Here is an 18,785-nt window from a genome sequence, read left to right as displayed (position 1 = left end):
AACAAGGAGCTTATTTCTCGAATGAGAAGCTAAATATTTATCATTGTACATGGCAATGTCAGATATAGGCCCATCATTGACTCGGCTGTTTTAATTGCTCACACACAATTGGAGTTTGTGCATTATTTGCTAAGTCAGGTACAAGGTCACTTGGGTTATGAAACCTTGAGTTTTGAGAGAGTGCACTGCGGTAGGAAGAGCTAGCACAAAAGTTCAGGGGATTCTTACCAGGACTGTCATTGGGTTGCATACCTTTGGGCAAGTCACTTAAGAGTTTATCTCCTTTAGTGGTGAAAATGGTAAAATTTTACATTGTTTATTTTACGACAATAAAGAAAGAGTTTACCTCCTTATTTGCAAGATCGAGTTGTCAACCTCTAAGGTTCTTTCCTGGCCTAGAAATGTGTTTTGATTCCATCACCTTACTTAGGATAGTCCCAGAAAGATCTGAAACCTAGTTAGACAATTGGGGATCAGTACCAAACAGCTTTTAAAATCGGCATCGTGTTTAAAGAGGTAACTTGTGAATAAATGTCTCCTCTTTCAAAGACTGAAAGGATTATCAATCAGATTTCCCGGTTTTGCAGACTACATTCTTATTCATAGTACCAAACTTTCTACAGGTATATCACACGCACATGTAATCACATAACTTCACCAGGAGACTCAAGATTCAACTGTTTGATTTGAAGGACCAGCACACCTCCAAACATCATAACTGACACACCCTGTGAGGGAAAAACTCAGTGGCTGTTTGGGGGGGATTTTCCTACATTTTAAATGGAAAGGCACACTAAAAATTACTCGTTAAATCTGAAGCTAATCTTTTTAACTATCTGAGAAGCTTATTGCACTATGGTACTATCACTAATTATGTACCCACTGGTGCCTAACTCCCCTGAACCTTCTCACCTATAAAATAAGGTGGTTGCATTAAATCAGTGGTTTTCAAATGGTGCCCTACGGCTCCATGGGGCACCTCAGGGCCTAAGAGCCTGCAGAACTCCAGGCCTCCACTCCTGCTCCAACCAGGTCATAACAGTTTTCATCCATTTCTATACTGGGCTTCTGTATCTAAGACTTCATGATGGTTTCCTTGACCTAAAGTTTAGAAGCCACTGTACTAGGTGACCCCTCCATTCCTTCCAGCAAAATTTTATGAAGCCATGTTCCTTGCTTGCCTCAGTTTCTCTAGCAGGAACAGCAGCAGAATTTCCTTACGTAGGAATTTTACATGAATAAAGTCCTTGTGTGAACAAGATGAACATCTAAATGGAAGCGATATGCCAGTAGCTCCTGGGCTCAAAAGTAGCCTCCCTTCGGCTCCAAAGTAACTTAGGAAGGCATACGGGATGCCCACACCCATGTCCGCAGCAGCAACACCCAAGGATGCAGCTCATGGGGTGGTGGCAGAAGGGCAGCTACCCTTGCATTTATAATCAATTCTCAGTTTGCAGGTAAAGAGGAACCGAACATTAGGTAATCAAAAATTATGTTAGGTTGACTTGGGGAATCCGTAGTGTTTTCTTGAGCACTTACAGTTGGATATGTTATGTCATGACACCCCAGAGAACTAGGTACTACCGTTACTGCCATGTTATCAATGAGGAAATTGAAGGCTGAAAAGGTAAGATAACTTTCCCAAGGAGAGTAACTGATGGAACCAAATTATTTTTAGTTGTATTCTTAAATTGTGAAATATAAGCTCATGGAATAAAACATACCTATAGACTATAATGAAAAATTATAAAGCAAACACCTATGTAACTGCTACCCAAGTCAAGAATCAGAACATTGTCGACACCCCAGACACCATCCTCCCACTGCCATCTTGGGTCCCTTATCCATCCTGCTTCAAGCTCTCCCCCAGAGGTAAATGCTGGCCTTTTAAAAGTAATCACTTACCTGTTGTTGTTTTTTTTTAAGCATTTTAGTACCTGTAGATGCACAAAGCCAGGATTTCTACTCAGATCTATGAAACTCCAGTCTATGCTCTTAGCCTCAAAATAATGCTTCCTCTGGTTCTATCAGTTATTGATAGATGAGTTTAAATTTCCCATCAATTGTGGATTTGTTTCTCCCTTTAGAACTGTCAATATATGCTTTATGTATTTGAGGCTGTTGTTAGAGACATGTAAATTTAGAACTATTTTATGTTCCTTTGATCTATAATAATGATTTTTAAAGTCACAGCTTATAGCCTTAAAGTCTCATCTGTCTGATAATAATGAAGCTATCCCAGCTTTCTTTGGGTTAGTCTTCATAGTATCTTTTTCCATCTTTTTTTCTGCCTCAATAAGATTTGGAACATCTTTTTACTATATATTTTTGTGGTTTCTTGACCTCTTTGCAAAGTCATCGATACTTTTTAGTTCTGAAATACAAGCTAGAAAAAAAGATATGGAAAAAAGAGAACAAAAAAAAGAATGTGAATGAGCCTAAGCTCTAGATCAAGCCTCCAGCCTGACTGGCACTCTCCTTTGGCAGCTATAGTTCTATGTGAAGAAAGGTTGCAGCTGGGTTTCAATAAATTATTGTACTTCATCAACATAACACTCATTCACATAGGTTATGTCTAATGGGGCCAAATCAGAAAGTTGTTTATTAACAGATACTGCATAAGCACACTGAAGTATACCATGTAAGTTAGTCACACATAGTACCACAATCATTGCAAATTAAACTACTTTATTGTCCAAGAGACTCTTTCTGTGGTCACTGCAGGCCCGTTCTCTAAGGTAGGAACGCCAGGAAGGTGCCCCGAGTCCTCACTCCTCAGCATTCTGTGGGTTAATATAGTCCTGGAGAAGCGCCTGCACCTCAGCCCGCCGGCTCATCTTGGTGGCCTTGCCCTGAAAGCGACCTTTCTTCCCTGCTCCTTTGCCTTCCAGCACCTCAGCCACCCTGGGGAGCAGAGATAGTCAGGAGGAGGTCTTCAAGGGAAAAGCCACAGAAAAAGCAAGAGCAGCCCTGAGTCTTTCCCCGTGAACTTGGGAAGAAGGAGAAGAAGAGTAGATGGCTTCTAGAAATCTTTCTTAAAAACACTCACACACGTGCACAAAGATATATGTATCATGTTAATTGTAGGAGTGAATAACTGGAAACAACAGAAGTGTCTAGAAATGGGCTAAATAAATTACGGGAACTCCAGGGATCCGGGTAAGTGTACACCAGGGGTCAGGGGCTGCAGACACAATACCTTTGGGAAGCAGCTGTGAGGCGAACTGGGGGTGAGCAAGAAAGATGGGATTGGGCAACCTGGACAAGCCAGTCCTGCCTGAAGAGGGCGGCCACTGCTCAGTTACTCGCAGCTACTACCACATGGAATGTGGGCCAGAGCTGCCAGTGCCTTTTTTTTTTCCTTTTTTGAGAAAAGTTAGAATTGTACATTTTTATGTAAAAATCTCCTGACTTTAGAATGTAGCAACTAATTTTAAAAATTTAAAATAGTACGCAAGCCAAACCAGTCTATAGGCCAATTCTGGCTCCCTGTCAGAACCTCTGCTTTAAAAGCTTATGTTTTTCTACGATGCTTTACAGTGAACACATATTTATCAGAGCCACTCAGGACTTTGAAAAACCTAAACGCTAGAAATAATAGGAGGTACTACACTACCATATCTAATTTAAAATAAAATGTAAACAATAATATAAGGGTAAAGAAGTCCAACAAAGTTCTAATTTTTCCCTAACAACTTCACCAATGCCTTTTTCAATTTCATCTCAAACTCCTAATTTTTTTCCCCAAAGAATTTGTGCTTCTGTTCTGCTGGTGCCTTAAGTACCTATTTCATCTGCCTACTGATAACCCAGCACCTGTATTCAGGTATGACTTAGGAATCCCAATTTCTAAAAGCAAAAACAAAGCACATGAATTTAGAGCCAAAAGACCTGGGTTCGAGTCTCGATGCTGCGACTTGACATGTGAGTCCCAGGCACCTTGGTGTGCTGTCCCTCATCTATAAAACTGGGAATGATGGTGGTGAAAATTATTTCTGCTTAACCCACCTCACAGGCTTATGACGTGAACCAAAACGAGATTGAAGATGTGGTGGTCCTTGTCCTCAGTAAAGGCTCATATTACTAAGTCAGGCTTACAGACTCTCCCATCCATGCGAGGCAGTCCACGAAAGGTTACCTGGGCCCCAGGGTGTCCACGGCCTCAGCTGGCCCTGCCAGTAGGAAGAGCCCCGCACCTTTCTCATCGCCCACAGTTAAGAATAGAAAGGTCTCCTAGGAGATAAGACAAAGAGATGAACTCTGATACATAAGGATGTGGGGCCAACCCCCCTAAACTCTGCACTCTCTACAGTATTGCAATTATAAATGTATCAAATCGATACACTGCACACCTTAAACATACACAACATCATACCTGAATTAAAAAAAACAAACAGTTTTTTTTCCATTAAACCACAAGTGATGTTCACACTGCACACCTTAAACATACACAACATCATACCTCAATTAAAAAAAAACAGTTTTTTTTCCCTTAAACCACAAGTGATGTTTCAGACAAGTGATAACACAGCCCCTTCACTCCGGCCTATTAGGGCCAAAAAACTATTTGAGAGTGACTATATAGGAACTTAGATTCATTAAGGAGGCAGAAGTCTGCTTACCATGGACAAGCATAAAATGCCTTTTGTAGCCTGACTACCACCCATCCCCCACGCACCCCATGCCTGCCATTGCCTAATCTCTGTGTTTCCCTCTGCCTGGCTACCTTTGCTCCTTTATCTGTTGACAAGGTCTCCAAAACGCCCTCCCCTGAAACCTCCCCACCATTTCAAGTAATGTGCTCCTCTGTCTCTAGCATCTACTACCCTAAATTAATGTCAACATACACATTTGTCTCCCAGACCAGAAAGTGAGCTCCTTGAGAACCAGTACTCTCTACGGAATTGTGAAGAGAGATACACACACTGCTTGGCCCAAAGTAAGTATTCCAAAAAGTGTTTTTTGGAATAAATACAAAAGAGAGACCTGGAAAACATTAAGCTCCAGACTGTCAGGACGAGAAAGGGCAGCTGAAGCCAGAGGAAAAGGAAAATGGAAGGGATGACCTTCAAAGGCCTCGTCAACCCTCATTATTTCTAAAACCAGGCCCTCAGCACACGTAAACCTGGGTGGCTTAAAAGAAGTCCAGCTCTGTTAACTGGAGCCCAGAAGCTGGTAAATGTCATAGCCCCAGAAAGGTCAATACCACAGACCTAGCTCAACACCTAAAACAGCTTGGCTCATAGCTCTGATGATCAAAAACCAGTGCTGGATGAATTTCTATTCCCTACTGTTCACGTGCTCATGTGGAGAGACTTAAGCTAAACTAACACCCTCACTTAGGTCTCTACCCAGGATGCATGGAGAACCTCATGCTCCTCTTACCTCTGACCCGATCTCATTGGCAATGATGTTCATGAACTCAGAATCACCCTCCTTCCTACAATAAAGGACACAGAAGTGAGATCCAGGTTGGAGTGGGAGCTGGGAAAACACAGGAAGCCCAGCTCCTCCTGGTGAGGCTGGCCTCCCTGCTGTCTGTTTGACAAAGTCCCAGACTCCCTTAGCAGAGAGAAAGAGCTGGCAGAGGGCCAGCAGGACATCCTCCTCAGCCTCAGTAGTTCATAACAAGTTTTGCATTAACTTCCGTCTTCCTTAAATGGGATTCACCCAAGTAAGCAGAGATATGTTAGATGGTGAAAGAGGTGAGGGAAAGTGCTAATGAAAGTTATAGTGAAGATGTTTCTGTCAAACCCAATAAATCTTGTAGGTAACACATTTCTTAGGGTCTCTCCAGCCTTGAGAATACCAGTGAGTGACCTGCCGCCCACTATGCACTGCATGCGCAGGAGGGGCTGAGTCCTAAAGCCCAAGGCCCCCATCTTGTCTCTCACCTGTGTAATGTGACCACACCTCCCCAGTCCGGGCTAGTCCTGAGGCTGTGGGCAATGTGTACAGCCAGGTCTCTCAGCAGATTCAGGTTGTTCTGAAATGGATGCCAAAACTTGGTAGACAGGTGGAAAGGGTAACACCAGAGCACGGCCTCCTCTCGGCTTTATCCTCCCCTCACTCCCCCTCTGACAAACTACACATCCGGTTAGGCAGAGGGGCCGAGTCCAGGGAGCCCGTTCCAGGCACAGCCCACGCCCTCTCCATCCCCCATGATCACCTTCTGCAGGAGTTTGGAGGAGTTCTGCAGCTTTTTCACTGCTTCCACGTGATCCTCTGCACCACACCTGCAAGAGAGGTCCATGGGGATCTGCCCGGTTTCCCAATTGCTTTTGGTGTTGGGGTTCATCAGCGATGACCTTCTTGAGAGTGTGACTCCCTCCAGATAGAGACCTGGGGACATTCTAAGGAGGCTTCTTAGGCAATTGGAGGAGAGTATACAAAGGAATAACCCATTTTGTGTGAGACTGATTTATTATCCAAAATGCTTTATCATTTATGATCATATCTCATCCCCCCAGAAAGAGTATTCTGTCTGCCTTACAGGAAGGAAATCTAGGCCCCAAGGTGTCCAGGGTCTGAGAAACAGGAGGCGACAGAAGCGAGCATACTTCAGCAGCGCGGTCAGCGCTTTTTCAGTTCCATGACTTCTCTCCATCCACTTCAGCACCCGGTTCCCAGCCAGAAATATCAAGTTGGTTTTGTTCTTTTTCCCCTTCTCGGTGCCCAGAATTTTAATGACCTACATGAGGCAAGGAGGTAACACACACACGCATGCAGAAACCACACTGGGTGTTGGACCCCGGAGCAGGAGATACCAAGACTGCCCCCAGGCTCGGAAGCAATAAAGGAGCAATTTCACTTGGCTCCTTTATCATCCCATCTATCACTCCCAGCCCTGTTGTGATCCCCCACTCTCCTGACGCCCTCTCTCCCAACCATTCAAAAGCCCTTCCTCACCTACCTGAAGGTCACTGAGATTGCTCACGTGAGTGCCACAACACATGTTGGAATCAACACTCTTGATGGTGACAACTCGAATGGGCCCAGCGTGATCATCGGGCAAACCACGGCCCCTCACCTGGTACACAGGGGTGGGGGAAGGGCTGTCTGAATTTTGATGAGGAACCCTCGGAGGGCCGTTCTACAGAAGCTACCCCACCGGTTCTCCCCTCACCTGCTCCACCTCAGGATCATCCAGGCTCAGTTCCCGCACATTCACGGGCAGGCGATCTCTGATCTTTTCATTGACACTCTGCTCAATGGCAGCTACTTGCTCTGCAGTCAGAGAGGGTCTGTCCAGCTCAATCACACTCCGGAGTCGCCCTAACTCCCTGTCAGAAAGAGTAGAATAGCCACAGGATGCTGACAATGACAACAACAATATCAGAAAGTTTACAGTTTACAAAGAATGTTCATGTAAATTATCTTATTCAATCCTCACAAAAACCCTGCAAGGTAGGGATTGACATTTCCATCTTACAGGTGAGGATTCACCCTAGGTCTTTGGGCTCCAAATTCCATGTTCTTTCCTAAAAAAAGGTAGATATCTTTTCTCTCATCCTCGTGTTTCCTCTCAGAAACACTAGGTCATCCACCACCCTGTCTTCAAGGGGAACAGGAGAACTCAGCGTATTTTGAACACTGCCCTTTCTTTTATCCTACCCGCTGACCCATTACTGGGAAAGAAACTGATAGTCAGGGATCATGCCCTACAATTAGTCTTATACCTCCTGCTCACCATGATGTTGTCTTCACCCCAAACAGATGATCAGCAACCGCTGTGATGAGATGCTGCCCTAAGCAGAGAGAAAGAGAGACAGAAGAGTGAGAAGCCCAGACAGCCACATACGCCCATGATACCATCACAGAAGTTTTCCTTGTTGAAGACCTGCCAGACACTAAGTAATAAATACTCTTGAGATACTTTATTGAAATAGTCCTCGTGAGAATTCTGCAAGAGGCTTTCTGATGCCATTCGCAAATAAGGAAATTGAGGCCTATAACTTGGCAAATAACTTGCCAAGGTAATGTAGCTTATTAGAGGAAAGATTTCAATTCAAGTTTTAATGTGTCGCATTCATTCAACAAATATTTATCAAGTGTGTACCACATGCAAAGCACCAAGTGTGGCATTAAAGATACAGCATTATCCCTGATTGATGACAGTGAGGAAGAGGAAGAAGAAAAGAAGGGATTAATAGTGAGCGCAAAGGGAGCCACACATCCAAAGGCCTTAAAGGAAAAAAGAAACAGGATGTGTTCAAGGAATTGAGAAGGCCCACATGGCCAGAATGCAGAGAGTAAGAGGGAGGGCCACAACTAAAGATGGAGCGGCAGAAAACCACCAGCCCAGTTAGGACTTGGGGCCATGATAAGTTTGGCTTTACCATGAGCTACAGGAATCCTTTGAAAAGCTTTAAGTGGGAAAGTGACATGATCAGATATTCATTTTTAAAAGATTATTCTGGCTGCTTTGTGAAGAATGAGCTGCAAAGAAGCAAGACTGAATGTGGAGACTAGCCAGGAACTTACTAGAGATCTGGGGAAAGACAATGAAAGCATCGACAGTGGGAAGAAGTAGAGAAGAACTCAGAAAATAAACCGATAGGACTCAGTAACTGATGGGCTATCCCCAAAGAGGATTTCAGCAACTGGGTGGATATTGATGCCATGAGCCGAACATAGAGGATGCAAATAGAAGACCAGGTCTGGGGAAAGAAGTGGCTTTTTAATTCCATTTTAAACATTTTGAATTTAAAAAGCATATAAGACATCCTGATAAAGATACCAAGTGGGAAGTTGGTAATAGTCAAATCCAGCAGTTATTCTTTTTACTTTAATTGTTCATATCGCTTTTATAACATTTATCACATCTTGCCTCAATCAGTGCTGATTCTGAATGTCTGTCGCTTCCAAAAGGTTAATTCCTAGAGGATCCAAACCATATCTCAATCACTGTGGCATCCCCACACACAACAACTGCCCCTCCTGTACATCCCCTATACCACCCACCTACCTGAATGCTGCTGCATGTGGTCAAACCTCCGCTCCCAGTCCACCCGGACCTGGACCTCAGTCCCAGGGGTCAGGGGTGTTTGCGTGAAATGATCGGCCTGGGCCCCACGTCGGGTCACTCTCAGCACAGAGATGTCATTGATTGTACCACGGTCATCAGGCTGGGGAAAGAAGCAAAGATAATCAGTGGTGGGAGGGAGGGCTCACTCTAACTTCTAGATACAAAGACTCTCCAGGAAAAGTGTGTGAGAAACACGCCCAGATTTTGAGATTCCCTAAGGAAGAAAAGGCAATGCCAAGTGACTTAAGGGAAGCAAAGGTGTAAGCCACTTTGTTCTATTAGGGGGCTGTCTCTGTCTTTTTCATTCTGAATACCTACATATTTTGTTCTTCAGAACAGAATAACAGAATTAAAACGAAGATTGTAACTACAGCAATAAAGACTTTTAGTAAAACCCAAAGAACCTTAATTCTCACTTTCATTCCCTCAGATTCTTATCCTTCGATAGTTTCTAAAATGATCTGAAATTTCCTCCCTCCCTCCACTTCATCCTCTGCTACTGGAATTAGATTAAAAAAATATTCATTCATTCAAAAAAATAATAATCAAGTGCCAAGACTTGATATTTTTTTTATCAAGTCTTACAAAATACTATGCCAGCCTAAGAATACAATGTAAACAACACATGATCCGTAATGGAACTTCAGAGTCTGGAGAAGAATACAGACATGCAAACAAGTGACTGCAATATGATCTACCGCATGCCAAAACATGAAAAGTATTGTTCTAGAGGAGCTCAAAGGAAAGAGACCTAACAGTCTTGGGGAATGATGGAAGACTTCCTGAAAGAAGTGATGCATAAAATGAGACATGATTTTCTGCAGATCAGAAAACCTCCATGTTGAGAAAATCACTCTAGAATGATTACACTGATATGAAATTGAAACTTTTCACTGTCAAGTTTACTGAACATGTTCTCTCACATCACTTATTTGCCTAAGAACCCTCCATGGCTCCATGAAGCCCACATACCTTAACACATCCTTCAAGGCCCTCTGAACTGGCCCCAACCTACCTTCCCATGGTCATCTCTAGCCTGTCATCAACACACACCAGAATTCAACTATATCCAACTATTTGCAGTTAACTAGACTTTGTCAGATTCTTTCAGGCTTCCCTGCCTTCATTTGTGTTATTATCTCTGCTGGAAAAAACTTTCCCATAATGCCCACTTTTGGTGTTATTATCCACCTTCCCCCTGTTCACACTGGACCTCGTCCATACACCACCACAGCAATGATGAGTCGGCTCTCTGCTGTGATCCCCCAGGGGAACCTTTTTCAGTCCTTGCCAAACACTTAAGCTACTCCCTGCCTTTGCACTTGCAATTCCTGCTTCCTAGAATACTTCTCCCTCCCCCACCAGCAGTGTCATTCAATTGCAGTGGCTTACCCCTCACTTCCCTTAGGTCGCTACTGAAATAATTTACCCGCTACCTAGGAGAACATCCCATCACTCTCTTTACCTCAAGTATTAATTTTATAGAACTTATCATGCATGGCATAATATTTAATTACAGTTTTGTCTGTATTCTCCGATGAATATTCTATGTATGTAGCGGAACTGTCATGTTCACCCCTATCCTCAGAGCCTGGAATTTGTACTCAGCATATGTTATGGCTAGATAAGTATTTGTTGATAAACATTTGTAGAAGTCTACTGCCATGCCACCCTGAACACGCCCAATCCCGTCTGATCTCAGAAGCTAAGCAGGGTCAGGCCTCATCAGTAGTTCGATGGGAGACAACTTAGAAACACCGGGTGCTGTAGGCGTTAAAAAGAATTTAAAAATTAAAAAATAAAAACATATGTTGAATGAACAAATAAACTAAATTGAATTAACTCTTATCTGTTTTCATTACGGCTGGCACAGAGGGGCAGGAGGGCATTTTCCACCTGGGCAGAAAGGAATTAGAAGCTTCCGGGAAGAGAGAAGGAGGGACGGGCCTGGTACCTGTCCCCCGCCCTCAGGGAAAAGCAGCGTGTCTTCCAGCACCACATGGAAACCGCTCAGCACTTCCTTCTTGCCATTGCTTCCTTCGGTCTGCAGCTCCGCGGGACAGCAGGAGACCACGGTGGTGGTGAACTGGACAGAAAGAGATGAGAAAATAAGCCCCGACTCCAGCCCTCCGTATACTCGGCTGAATCCACCTCGGATCTCCCTCCACGCTGCGCCCTCTTCCCGCACCGCCCCATCTGCTCCGCAGCATGAGGTCCCCCCGCCAGCCTGCCGCACCTCCCGGGCGTAGCTGTCCCGCTGACACTGGAACGCCATTGCCGCACACGAAAAGAAAACCGCCCGAAGGCGGACGGGGACCGGCAAGGGACAATCGTAGTACGGGCGCGTCTCTGCGCAGAAGTAAGAGAACAAGGTATGGGGTGCAGTTAAGGCAAATTTATTGAAAATGCGATTTGCAGACGTTCTGGTTTAACAACTGTTTTAAGAGTTTGAAAAGGACCAAAAAAAAAAAAAGGGGGCCAGAATACAAAACAAAACAGCATCCTAACCTTGTCGAGGCACTTAGTTTAACCTGTTGGGTCCCAGGGATGTGTTTAACTCGGCCCCGCGCAATCCCTACTGGGTAGAGATTGGGATGAGATTGGATCCACTACGCAGCAGCAGTGTCCAATAGAAATTTAATGCGAACCACGTATGTTAATATTTTATTTAAATCAACACATCCAGAATATTTTTTTTATCATGTAATGGGTATTTAAAAATAAGTGAGTTTTTTACTATACAAAATTTTCAAAACCTGGTGTGTATTTTACACTTACATCTCAGATCGGACTAACCACATGTCAAGTACCACCTGACTAGGGCTACTAAATTGAACAGTGTAGATACGAGGTTAACAGGAAATAAACTGCTTCAAATTTTTTGGTGCTTCAAATTTTTAACGGATTAAAAGTTAAAATTAACTTACTGCTCTTATAAATCAACGAATAAAAACTTGAAGATTCCAGATGTTTCAGAATTTAGGATTTTTCAGATTTTAGGCAGTAATGTAGAGCATACTCCATGTGTTATGTAACGCGCTCCATTTGGAACTCTGGAGCAACATCATGTAATCAAAACCATTAATATTTTCCTTTTTTTTTTTTTTTTAGAGAAGATTATGCCTTTATTGGCTACTTGAGGGAAGTGAAGCAGGAGGAGGAGGTGGCCCCAACACTAGACCAGAAATGCTTCAAATGCGTTAATATTTATGCTGAGATATAAATACACTAAGTAGAATAAACAAAGACTGTAAATAGCATCACATCATTTTAGGTCATGTTTTGCTGTCAAATGAGTTTGAGTGTCAAATTTTTTTTAAGAAAGTTTTCAGAACTTTTTGTTTTTCAGAATTATGGATAAGGGAACATATGCTATACAAGTTCAAGTCCCAACTTTGCCACTTATTGTGACCTATTTGATCAAGTATCAAAAGAAAAGACTTAAATATTTTCTAGGGTGATAGAAGGTTCAAAAAATTTAATGAAATAATATATAAATAATAAATTGTAAAGCATGATACAAATATAGCTTCATATTATGTTTTTTTTTTAAAGTTAAAGGGCTAATGTCAACAGCAAGATTGGTAAAAGACATAGACACAGCACATTAAAAGAAATGCAAATCACTAATAAAAATAAACAATGAGATAATTAAAAGCAAATTAAATCAGGTACAATTTTGTATCTTGGCAAATATCTAAAAGGTTCTAGAACTCTATGGCCATGCTCCCCGGAACAAGCCCAATCATGTCTGATCTCAGAAGCTAAGTAGAGTCGGGCCTGGTTAGTAGTTGGATGGGAGACCACCTAGAAAGAATAGGTGTTATAGGCGTAAAAAATTTAAAAATTAGGGACTGTAAGCTGACAAGGTCCTTGCAATCTGTGAGGTCAACCAAGAGTTGCCTCACCTAAAAATTTTTTAAAAAAATAAAAATAAATAAAAGTTTCTAGAAAACGAAGCAAAATCTGGGCATTGCATTTTAAGTCACAGTTAAAGTACAATTAGGCACTCGAAACATATGTGGATGAGTAGAGTAGCTGATGAATGGAGGACTAAACAGAAAAAGCTATGAACTAATATAACAATTAGCTTTAAAACTATAAAGGGATTTCTTGAGTGTACAGGAAGCTGACTTGAGTTTCTGGCTGGTTCTAGGGTTGGCAGTATTAGCCAAATAGTGAAAGGCTGGTTTCTACTCTGAGAAATCAGAGCATGATCTGTGCATGGGAAAGTCCCCCAGTTTGGTTACAAGCCAGCTCCCAACATCTTCCAATCCCAAACGAGGGCCAGGATCTCTGACACCCACCCCTCTCTTTGAGAGGAACTACAGAGGAAGAAGAGGTATACTTCCAAGAGGAAGAAGTATAAGAAGGAAAGAGACAGAGACCAGTTTCTAGGAATTTATTATAATCTATATGCTGCTTCTTTGACTTTTGCTCTACCACATATGCACGCATGCTCAAATACTCAAGAGAGCCCTGATGAATGGCCCAAACACAGAGATTACAGCCAATTGGTAGGAAGTCAGAAGGCCCCCTGCCCAGTCTACTCCTCTTCTATCTTGCCATCTGATGCAGCAGCCATAGTCAAGGGCATTTAGTAGGTTCCTGGTAAATCTCTGTAGATAATGATGATGACATGGAACCTGGGGGTGGGGGTTTAGTCTAGAAAGAAGAAATAAAGCATAAAGAAGGACCCTTAATTAAAAGGAACTAGGAAAGTTCAGAGATCTCAAGAGACCCTGGTGCACAGCCAAAGAGCTAATGAAGGCCTAGGCCCTAGTTTGTCAAAGTGACTGGAAGATAGCCACAGCTTCCTCCCCAGCTCTGCTGTCACGTAAATTAATTACTTGTTGCATCTCCACTGTCAGAATCATCCTAGGGGGAAAAAAAAAGAGAGAAAAGCACCTGTAAAGTCTGCAACAAGCAAACATTTGTGTTTACAAACACCGCTTACTTCCTCTTGCTCTCCAAGTTTTCCTTTATGATTATTTGAGTCACATAACTTTTGGGGAGGCCAATACAGAAGGATTTAAACTTTGTAAAATAAAATAAACCACTGGTACTCAATAAACAGCACTGTGTCATGCATCGTTTAGTTTCAGAATTTCAAATGATGCTCCTGCTCCTTACAGCTGTAAAGATAGTTAACAGGGCCAGGTCTGCTCCAGGATGGAGAAGTAGAGGGGAAGATGGAAGTGAGGACAGTCTTGCTGGGGTTTTCCAAAGCCTGGAGAAGAACATTCGAGCTCTTGTGTCAAATTCAGATTTGGCTAACATGCACTGAGAACTACTATGTGCTAGGAACTGAGACAGAAGCTTTCTAGTATCTTATTTTTAAGAACTAAAAGGAAACTGCAGAGTTGAGGGGCCGGCTTTACTTACATCCAGGTCATCCATGGCAGGGGGAGGTCTCTTGGTGCTGACCTTCTTCAAAAGCTAGTGGGAAGAGAAACGTAGTCACAAGAGAGGAAAAAGGGTGAGGGAAGAGCAACCTGCATACTGAGGGACCACAGGAGAATGGTCCCAGCCAGAAAATCACCCTATCTTCCAAGCCCCTAACACATCACTGGAATGAACTGGAGAAAAGTAAATTGATCCCCTTTTTAAAGTAAATTTAAACACACACAGAGCACCCCCTTACTAATCCAGGTTGGGGGTCTGCTAGTGTTCTTGTAATTTGAACAAACATTAGCTGAAATTCTGAACCCAAATCACAATGGCAGGGTGCAATTTATTGGGAACTTTTAATGTGAATTTTTATGGTGCCTAGTTTAAGTTTCCTGTGAAGTTGGTCTGGCTCAAGACAACACACCCACACAGAAAATAGAAGAGAAAACAAACATTACAGAAAAGTAGGAAAAGGTTTTGTCAAACTTTTTCAGAACACAGGCTCTACTCTGTAAATAGTGAGTGAATCTATGTATACAATTCACTAATAGAATATTCATTTCTCCCATCCCTGCTAAATATTGCATAAAATACATAAAGAATATCAGCACTGATGAGCAGCTGCATGGGGAGCTCATATATCTCTGCTTAGCCCTGATGACAATCCTCCAGAGAAATGTGTGCAGAGACACAGAGAATGATCAAGATGGACAGAAAATGGCATTACCTCTGCGTAATGTTCCAACGTAGTCACAAGAGAGGAAAAAGGGTGAGGGAAGAGCAACCTGTATACTGAGGGACCACAGGAGAATGGTCCCAGCCAGAAAATCACCCTATCTTCCAAGCCCCTAACACATCACTGGAATGAACTGGAGAAAAGTAAATTGATCCCCTTTTTAAAGTAAATTTAAACACACACAGAGCACCCCCTTACTAATCCAGGTTGGGGTCTGCTAGTGTTCTTGTAATTTGAACAAACATTAGCTGAAATTCTGAACCCAAATCACAAAGGCAGGGTGCAATTTATTGGGAACTTTTAATGTGAATTTTTATGGTGCCTAGTTTAAGTTTCCTGTGAAGTTGGTCTGGCTCAAGACAACACACCCACACAGAAAATAGAAGAGAAAACAAACATTACAGAAAAGTAGGAAAAGGTTTTGTCAAACTTTTTCAGAACACAGGCTCTACTCTGTAAATAGTGAGTGAATCTATGTATACAATTCACTAATAGAATATTCATTTCTCCCATCTCTGCTAAATATTGCATAAAATACATAAAGAATATCAGCACTGATGAGCAGCTGCGTGGGGAGCTCATATATCTCTGCTTAGCCCTGATGACAATCCTCCAGAGAAATGTGTGCAGAGACACAGAGAATGATCAAGATGGACAGAAAATGGCATTACCTCTGCGTAATGTTCCACCTGAGCCAGCTCCACCTCTTCATCCCCTTCCCAGTCTCTCCAATTATCAAAGTCCACAGACAACCACACCGGCTGCAAGAGGAAGCTTGAGAGTCACAAGCCAGGAAGGCAGCAGCTGAAGTGCATAGAAGAGTGTGGGTACATTCATAGGAGCATGGTTGGGGGAAAGAAGGTCAATGGAAGTGCAGTCTTCCCAAAAGCACCCCTTTGATTAACCGCCCCTCCAGGTTCCATGTCATTATCATTATCCACAGAGATTTGCCAGGAAACTACTAAATGCCAAGCACAATGCCAGGAATTATAGGGGATGGAAAAGCATAGAAATTCTGCTCTCTGGGAAAAGAATGAGTAGGGAGATACATCTGGAAATATAACTGTGTCTTAAAGCATCATAGGGTCAACCAAGCAAGACATGGAGTCAGAAACAACCCTTCGAGATCCATGTTCCAAGTTCCCACACTGAGACAGGGAAAGAAGTTATTCACTCATTCATTTAATAGATATTTATTGAACATATACTATGGGCCAGACTCTGAGCTTGGCACTGGGATTATAAAAATGCTCAATACGTAGTCCCAGCCATCAAAAAGCAATTGCAAGAGGGAAATGTATATAAATTGCTATAATACAGTGTGGAAAGTGTGGTGGTAGGTTATGTAGAGGATATTTTGGGAACCTAGCCTTCTTGAAGTAGTAGGGCCTTGAAGGATGAGTAGGAGTTAGGTGGGAGAAGGTAGTAGGAATAGAGGCTCTTCAGGAAGAAGGTACAGCTTGAGCAAAGGTACAGAGTTGAGAAATAGCCTGATATGTGCAAAAGAGCTGCAAGCAGTTTGCTGTGGCTGGAACATGAAATTTGAGGCAGAGAATAATGAGATATAATGCTGCAGAGAAAGGAATAGCCATGGCATGCACTGATATCTCATGCTATGGTGCTTGGACTTGAACCCAAAGGGTAGAAGTTACAAGCGCAAATGCCTGAAGGAGTCAGGGAGATAATGAAAAGGAGTAAAGTGAAGTGCACCACATATCCCATTTAAAGCTCCAACTCTTAGCATTTGGAAATTTAGAGCAGTGTGGCCAGAGTCTTCATTTTCTGAGAAAAGCTGATAATCTGAATTTTTAGGTGAAATCTCCACATTTTACATTTCAGCAACTGATCAAAAATTCTAAATGTCACCAATCAAAATAATTTTTAACACTGTGAAGACTGCTGAAACAAATTTGAGAGCCAGATCCAATCAGCGAGCAGCTAATTTTCAACCTGTAGAAGTAAAGAAGCCATTGGAGGATATTAAGGGGGTGGGGGGGGATGACAGGGTCAAAAGTGTGGTTTAGACAGACCATGCTGGGAGAAATGTATTAGATGGATGGGGGTGGCACGGAAAATACACAACAAACTCAACCAGTGATGGATGAGGCCTGAATTAGAAAGAGATAAAGTAGTGCATTCAATACTATTTAGAAGGTCAAATATTTAGGACCTGGTGAGAGATTAAATGCTGATTGGAAAGGAAGCAAAGTTGATTTCCAGACCTAACCTGGGTACTTGAGTACATGGATAGAGAGCACAAGAGAAAGAGCAGGCTAGTTCCTACCTTAATATCCTCCTTGGTAAGCCGGGGCCAAGCCACCTTTTCCTTCCATTTCCTCACAAAGCAAGTAATGGAGCGGCCAGAGCGCTTATCTTGGGAGTCCTGCCAGATAGAAAACCTCATTCTTAGGGTCCGAGGCTTAAAGTGAATCTCCCATTTCCCAGGCAGCCTTCCCATCCAGACCTTACGGTCCCACCCCACCCTTACCTTGGAGTTCACTTTGGCATAGAACTCAATCTCATTGTACAACTCCACTCCCTCTGCATTCTTGCAGCTGAGGAAGAAATGCAGCTGAGATGCAGGAGGCTGAGTGTGGGGGCATAAGGAGAAGGGAAAGTTTTCCCGGAAGCCAGGTCTTTCAGAGAGGGGTGCATTACCTAAACACAATGCGGTGGTCTTCTAGGAGCACATGGACGTCAGTGCTGTCCTCAACACAAAACTCCATGAACACATACTTGGGCCTGTCGTACCACAGGGTCCGGGCATGCTGCCTGAAGAGGAGTTGAGGCGGGGCTTCATAGGGGTGGGAGAGGGAAGACTGAGGGCATTTGAGAAAGATGGGAGGAGGGGAAAATGCAGCCCTGTCAAAGTGGAGCTAAATGAGACAGAAGCGGGTGGAAGGGGAGTGACTGGAGTGGGTGTGTGTGGTGAAGGTGAACCTGGGGACAACAAAAGTGTGAGAATAGAGAGGTAGGGAGTTATGGAGAACATCGAGGTCACACACTGCCCCTCGTCACCCCAAAGTTACAGATACCTGGGGCCTGTGGTTCCCATGGTACCTCGCAGAACTTGGAGCGCCCAGAAAATGTGGGACAAGAAATCTCCACAGCAAAGGGCGGCCGGAAACACTCACCGTGCCATGGCGGCTCCCGCTGCCCGGTGGCATTTGGAGTCTGAGGCAAGGACTGCTATCTTTAGATCCTTGGGACGCCCCCAGCAGCTGCTTCTCCTTATACGGTCGGGGGAAGGGTTTAGAGGCAAGTGGGATACGGCTCTACCGTCAAGGGGGCCGCACTCGGGAGAGACTGTGGGAGAGCATAATCCTTGCAGCCCTTCAGATCTTGGAGTCTCCAGAAATGTACAGATTAGGAAGGGATGACACACCCACTGGGACCATGGCCACGGCCACACTATACTTGATACACACGAAATGACTATTCCGGCTTCATTCACCTGTTTATCAATGCTTAGTAAACTCAGTGCCTGATTCACAATAAGGTGCTCCATAAAAAATTATTGGCCCGAATTAAATCCCATGGGAAGGCCCGCCCTCAGTGACGTCTGCAAGTCGGTGACGTCTGAGTCCTGCCCACCGGCTCCTCGGGTTTCCAGGAAGCGCGCCGTTGCCA

General features: G+C 43.4%; 2 protein-coding genes across 6 annotated transcripts; both read right to left on the bottom strand.

The window, feature by feature from the left end:
* Positions 1 to 2,576: 2,576 nt before the first annotated feature.
* On the bottom strand, positions 2,577 to 11,371 carry LOC102897882 (alanyl-tRNA editing protein Aarsd1). Its single transcript, XM_025041822.1, has 12 exons — positions 11,265 to 11,371; positions 10,983 to 11,114; positions 8,969 to 9,128; positions 7,691 to 7,748; positions 7,127 to 7,283; positions 6,914 to 7,030; positions 6,561 to 6,691; positions 6,170 to 6,236; positions 5,895 to 5,986; positions 5,386 to 5,440; positions 4,139 to 4,233; positions 2,577 to 2,904 (listed from the first exon to the last, which is right to left on the bottom strand). The coding sequence occupies exons 1-12, from the start codon at positions 11,301 to 11,303 to the stop codon at positions 2,769 to 2,771; spliced, it is 1,239 nt and encodes a 412-aa protein (XP_024897590.1). The 5' UTR covers positions 11,304 to 11,371; the 3' UTR covers positions 2,577 to 2,768.
* A 2,044-nt stretch (positions 11,372 to 13,415) lies between these two features.
* On the bottom strand, positions 13,416 to 18,723 carry PTGES3L (prostaglandin E synthase 3 like). Of its 5 annotated transcripts, XM_025041824.1 has the most exons (8): positions 18,290 to 18,722; positions 17,814 to 18,017; positions 17,644 to 17,710; positions 17,440 to 17,538; positions 15,827 to 15,916; positions 14,414 to 14,467; positions 13,879 to 13,906; positions 13,416 to 13,693 (listed from the first exon to the last, which is right to left on the bottom strand). In XM_025041824.1, exons 1-8 carry the CDS (start codon positions 18,661 to 18,663, stop codon positions 13,689 to 13,691), a joined length of 921 nt encoding a protein of 306 aa, XP_024897592.1. In that variant the 5' UTR covers positions 18,664 to 18,722; the 3' UTR covers positions 13,416 to 13,688. The 5 variants fall into 5 exon arrangements, with proteins under 5 accessions (XP_024897592.1, XP_024897591.1, XP_015454860.1 ...); XM_025041823.1 differs by having other exon boundaries at positions 13,416 to 13,906; XM_015599374.2 differs by having other exon boundaries at positions 13,416 to 13,906; positions 17,814 to 17,927.
* Positions 18,724 to 18,785: the final 62 nt, after the last annotated feature.

Source organism: Pteropus alecto, unplaced genomic scaffold (genome assembly GCF_000325575.1).
Source record: "Pteropus alecto unplaced genomic scaffold, ASM32557v1 scaffold98, whole genome shotgun sequence".
NCBI lineage: Eukaryota > Metazoa > Chordata > Mammalia > Chiroptera > Pteropodidae > Pteropus > Pteropus alecto.
Note: the sequence above shows the minus strand (reverse complement) of the source record. Positions and strands in the feature narration are given on the sequence as shown.

Bases quoted from the DNA above. Each gene is read 5' to 3' on its own strand.
- PTGES3L (XM_025041823.1), bottom strand. From the start codon at position 18,663: ATGGAGCACCTTATTGTGAATCAGGCACTGAGTTTACTAAGCATTGAT. The intron at 14,468-15,826 runs GTAATGCCATTT...TCTTCCCACTAG, and splicing joins AGGTGGAACATTACGCAGAG to CTTTTGAAGAAGGTCAGCAC. The intron at 13,907-14,413 runs GTAAGTAAAGCC...TTTTCCCCCTAG, and splicing joins CTGCCATGGATGACCTGGAT to GATGATTCTGACAGTGGAGA.
- LOC102897882 (XM_025041822.1), bottom strand. From the start codon at position 11,303: ATGGCGTTCCAGTGTCAGCGGGACAGCTACGCCCGGGAG. The intron at 6,692-6,913 runs GTAGGTGAGGAA...TGCCTCATGTAG, and splicing joins GCAATCTCAGTGACCTTCAG to GTCATTAAAATTCTGGGCAC. The intron at 2,905-4,138 runs GTAACCTTTCGT...TCTGCTCCCCAG, and splicing joins GTGGACACCCTGGGGCCCAG to GGTGGCTGAGGTGCTGGAAG.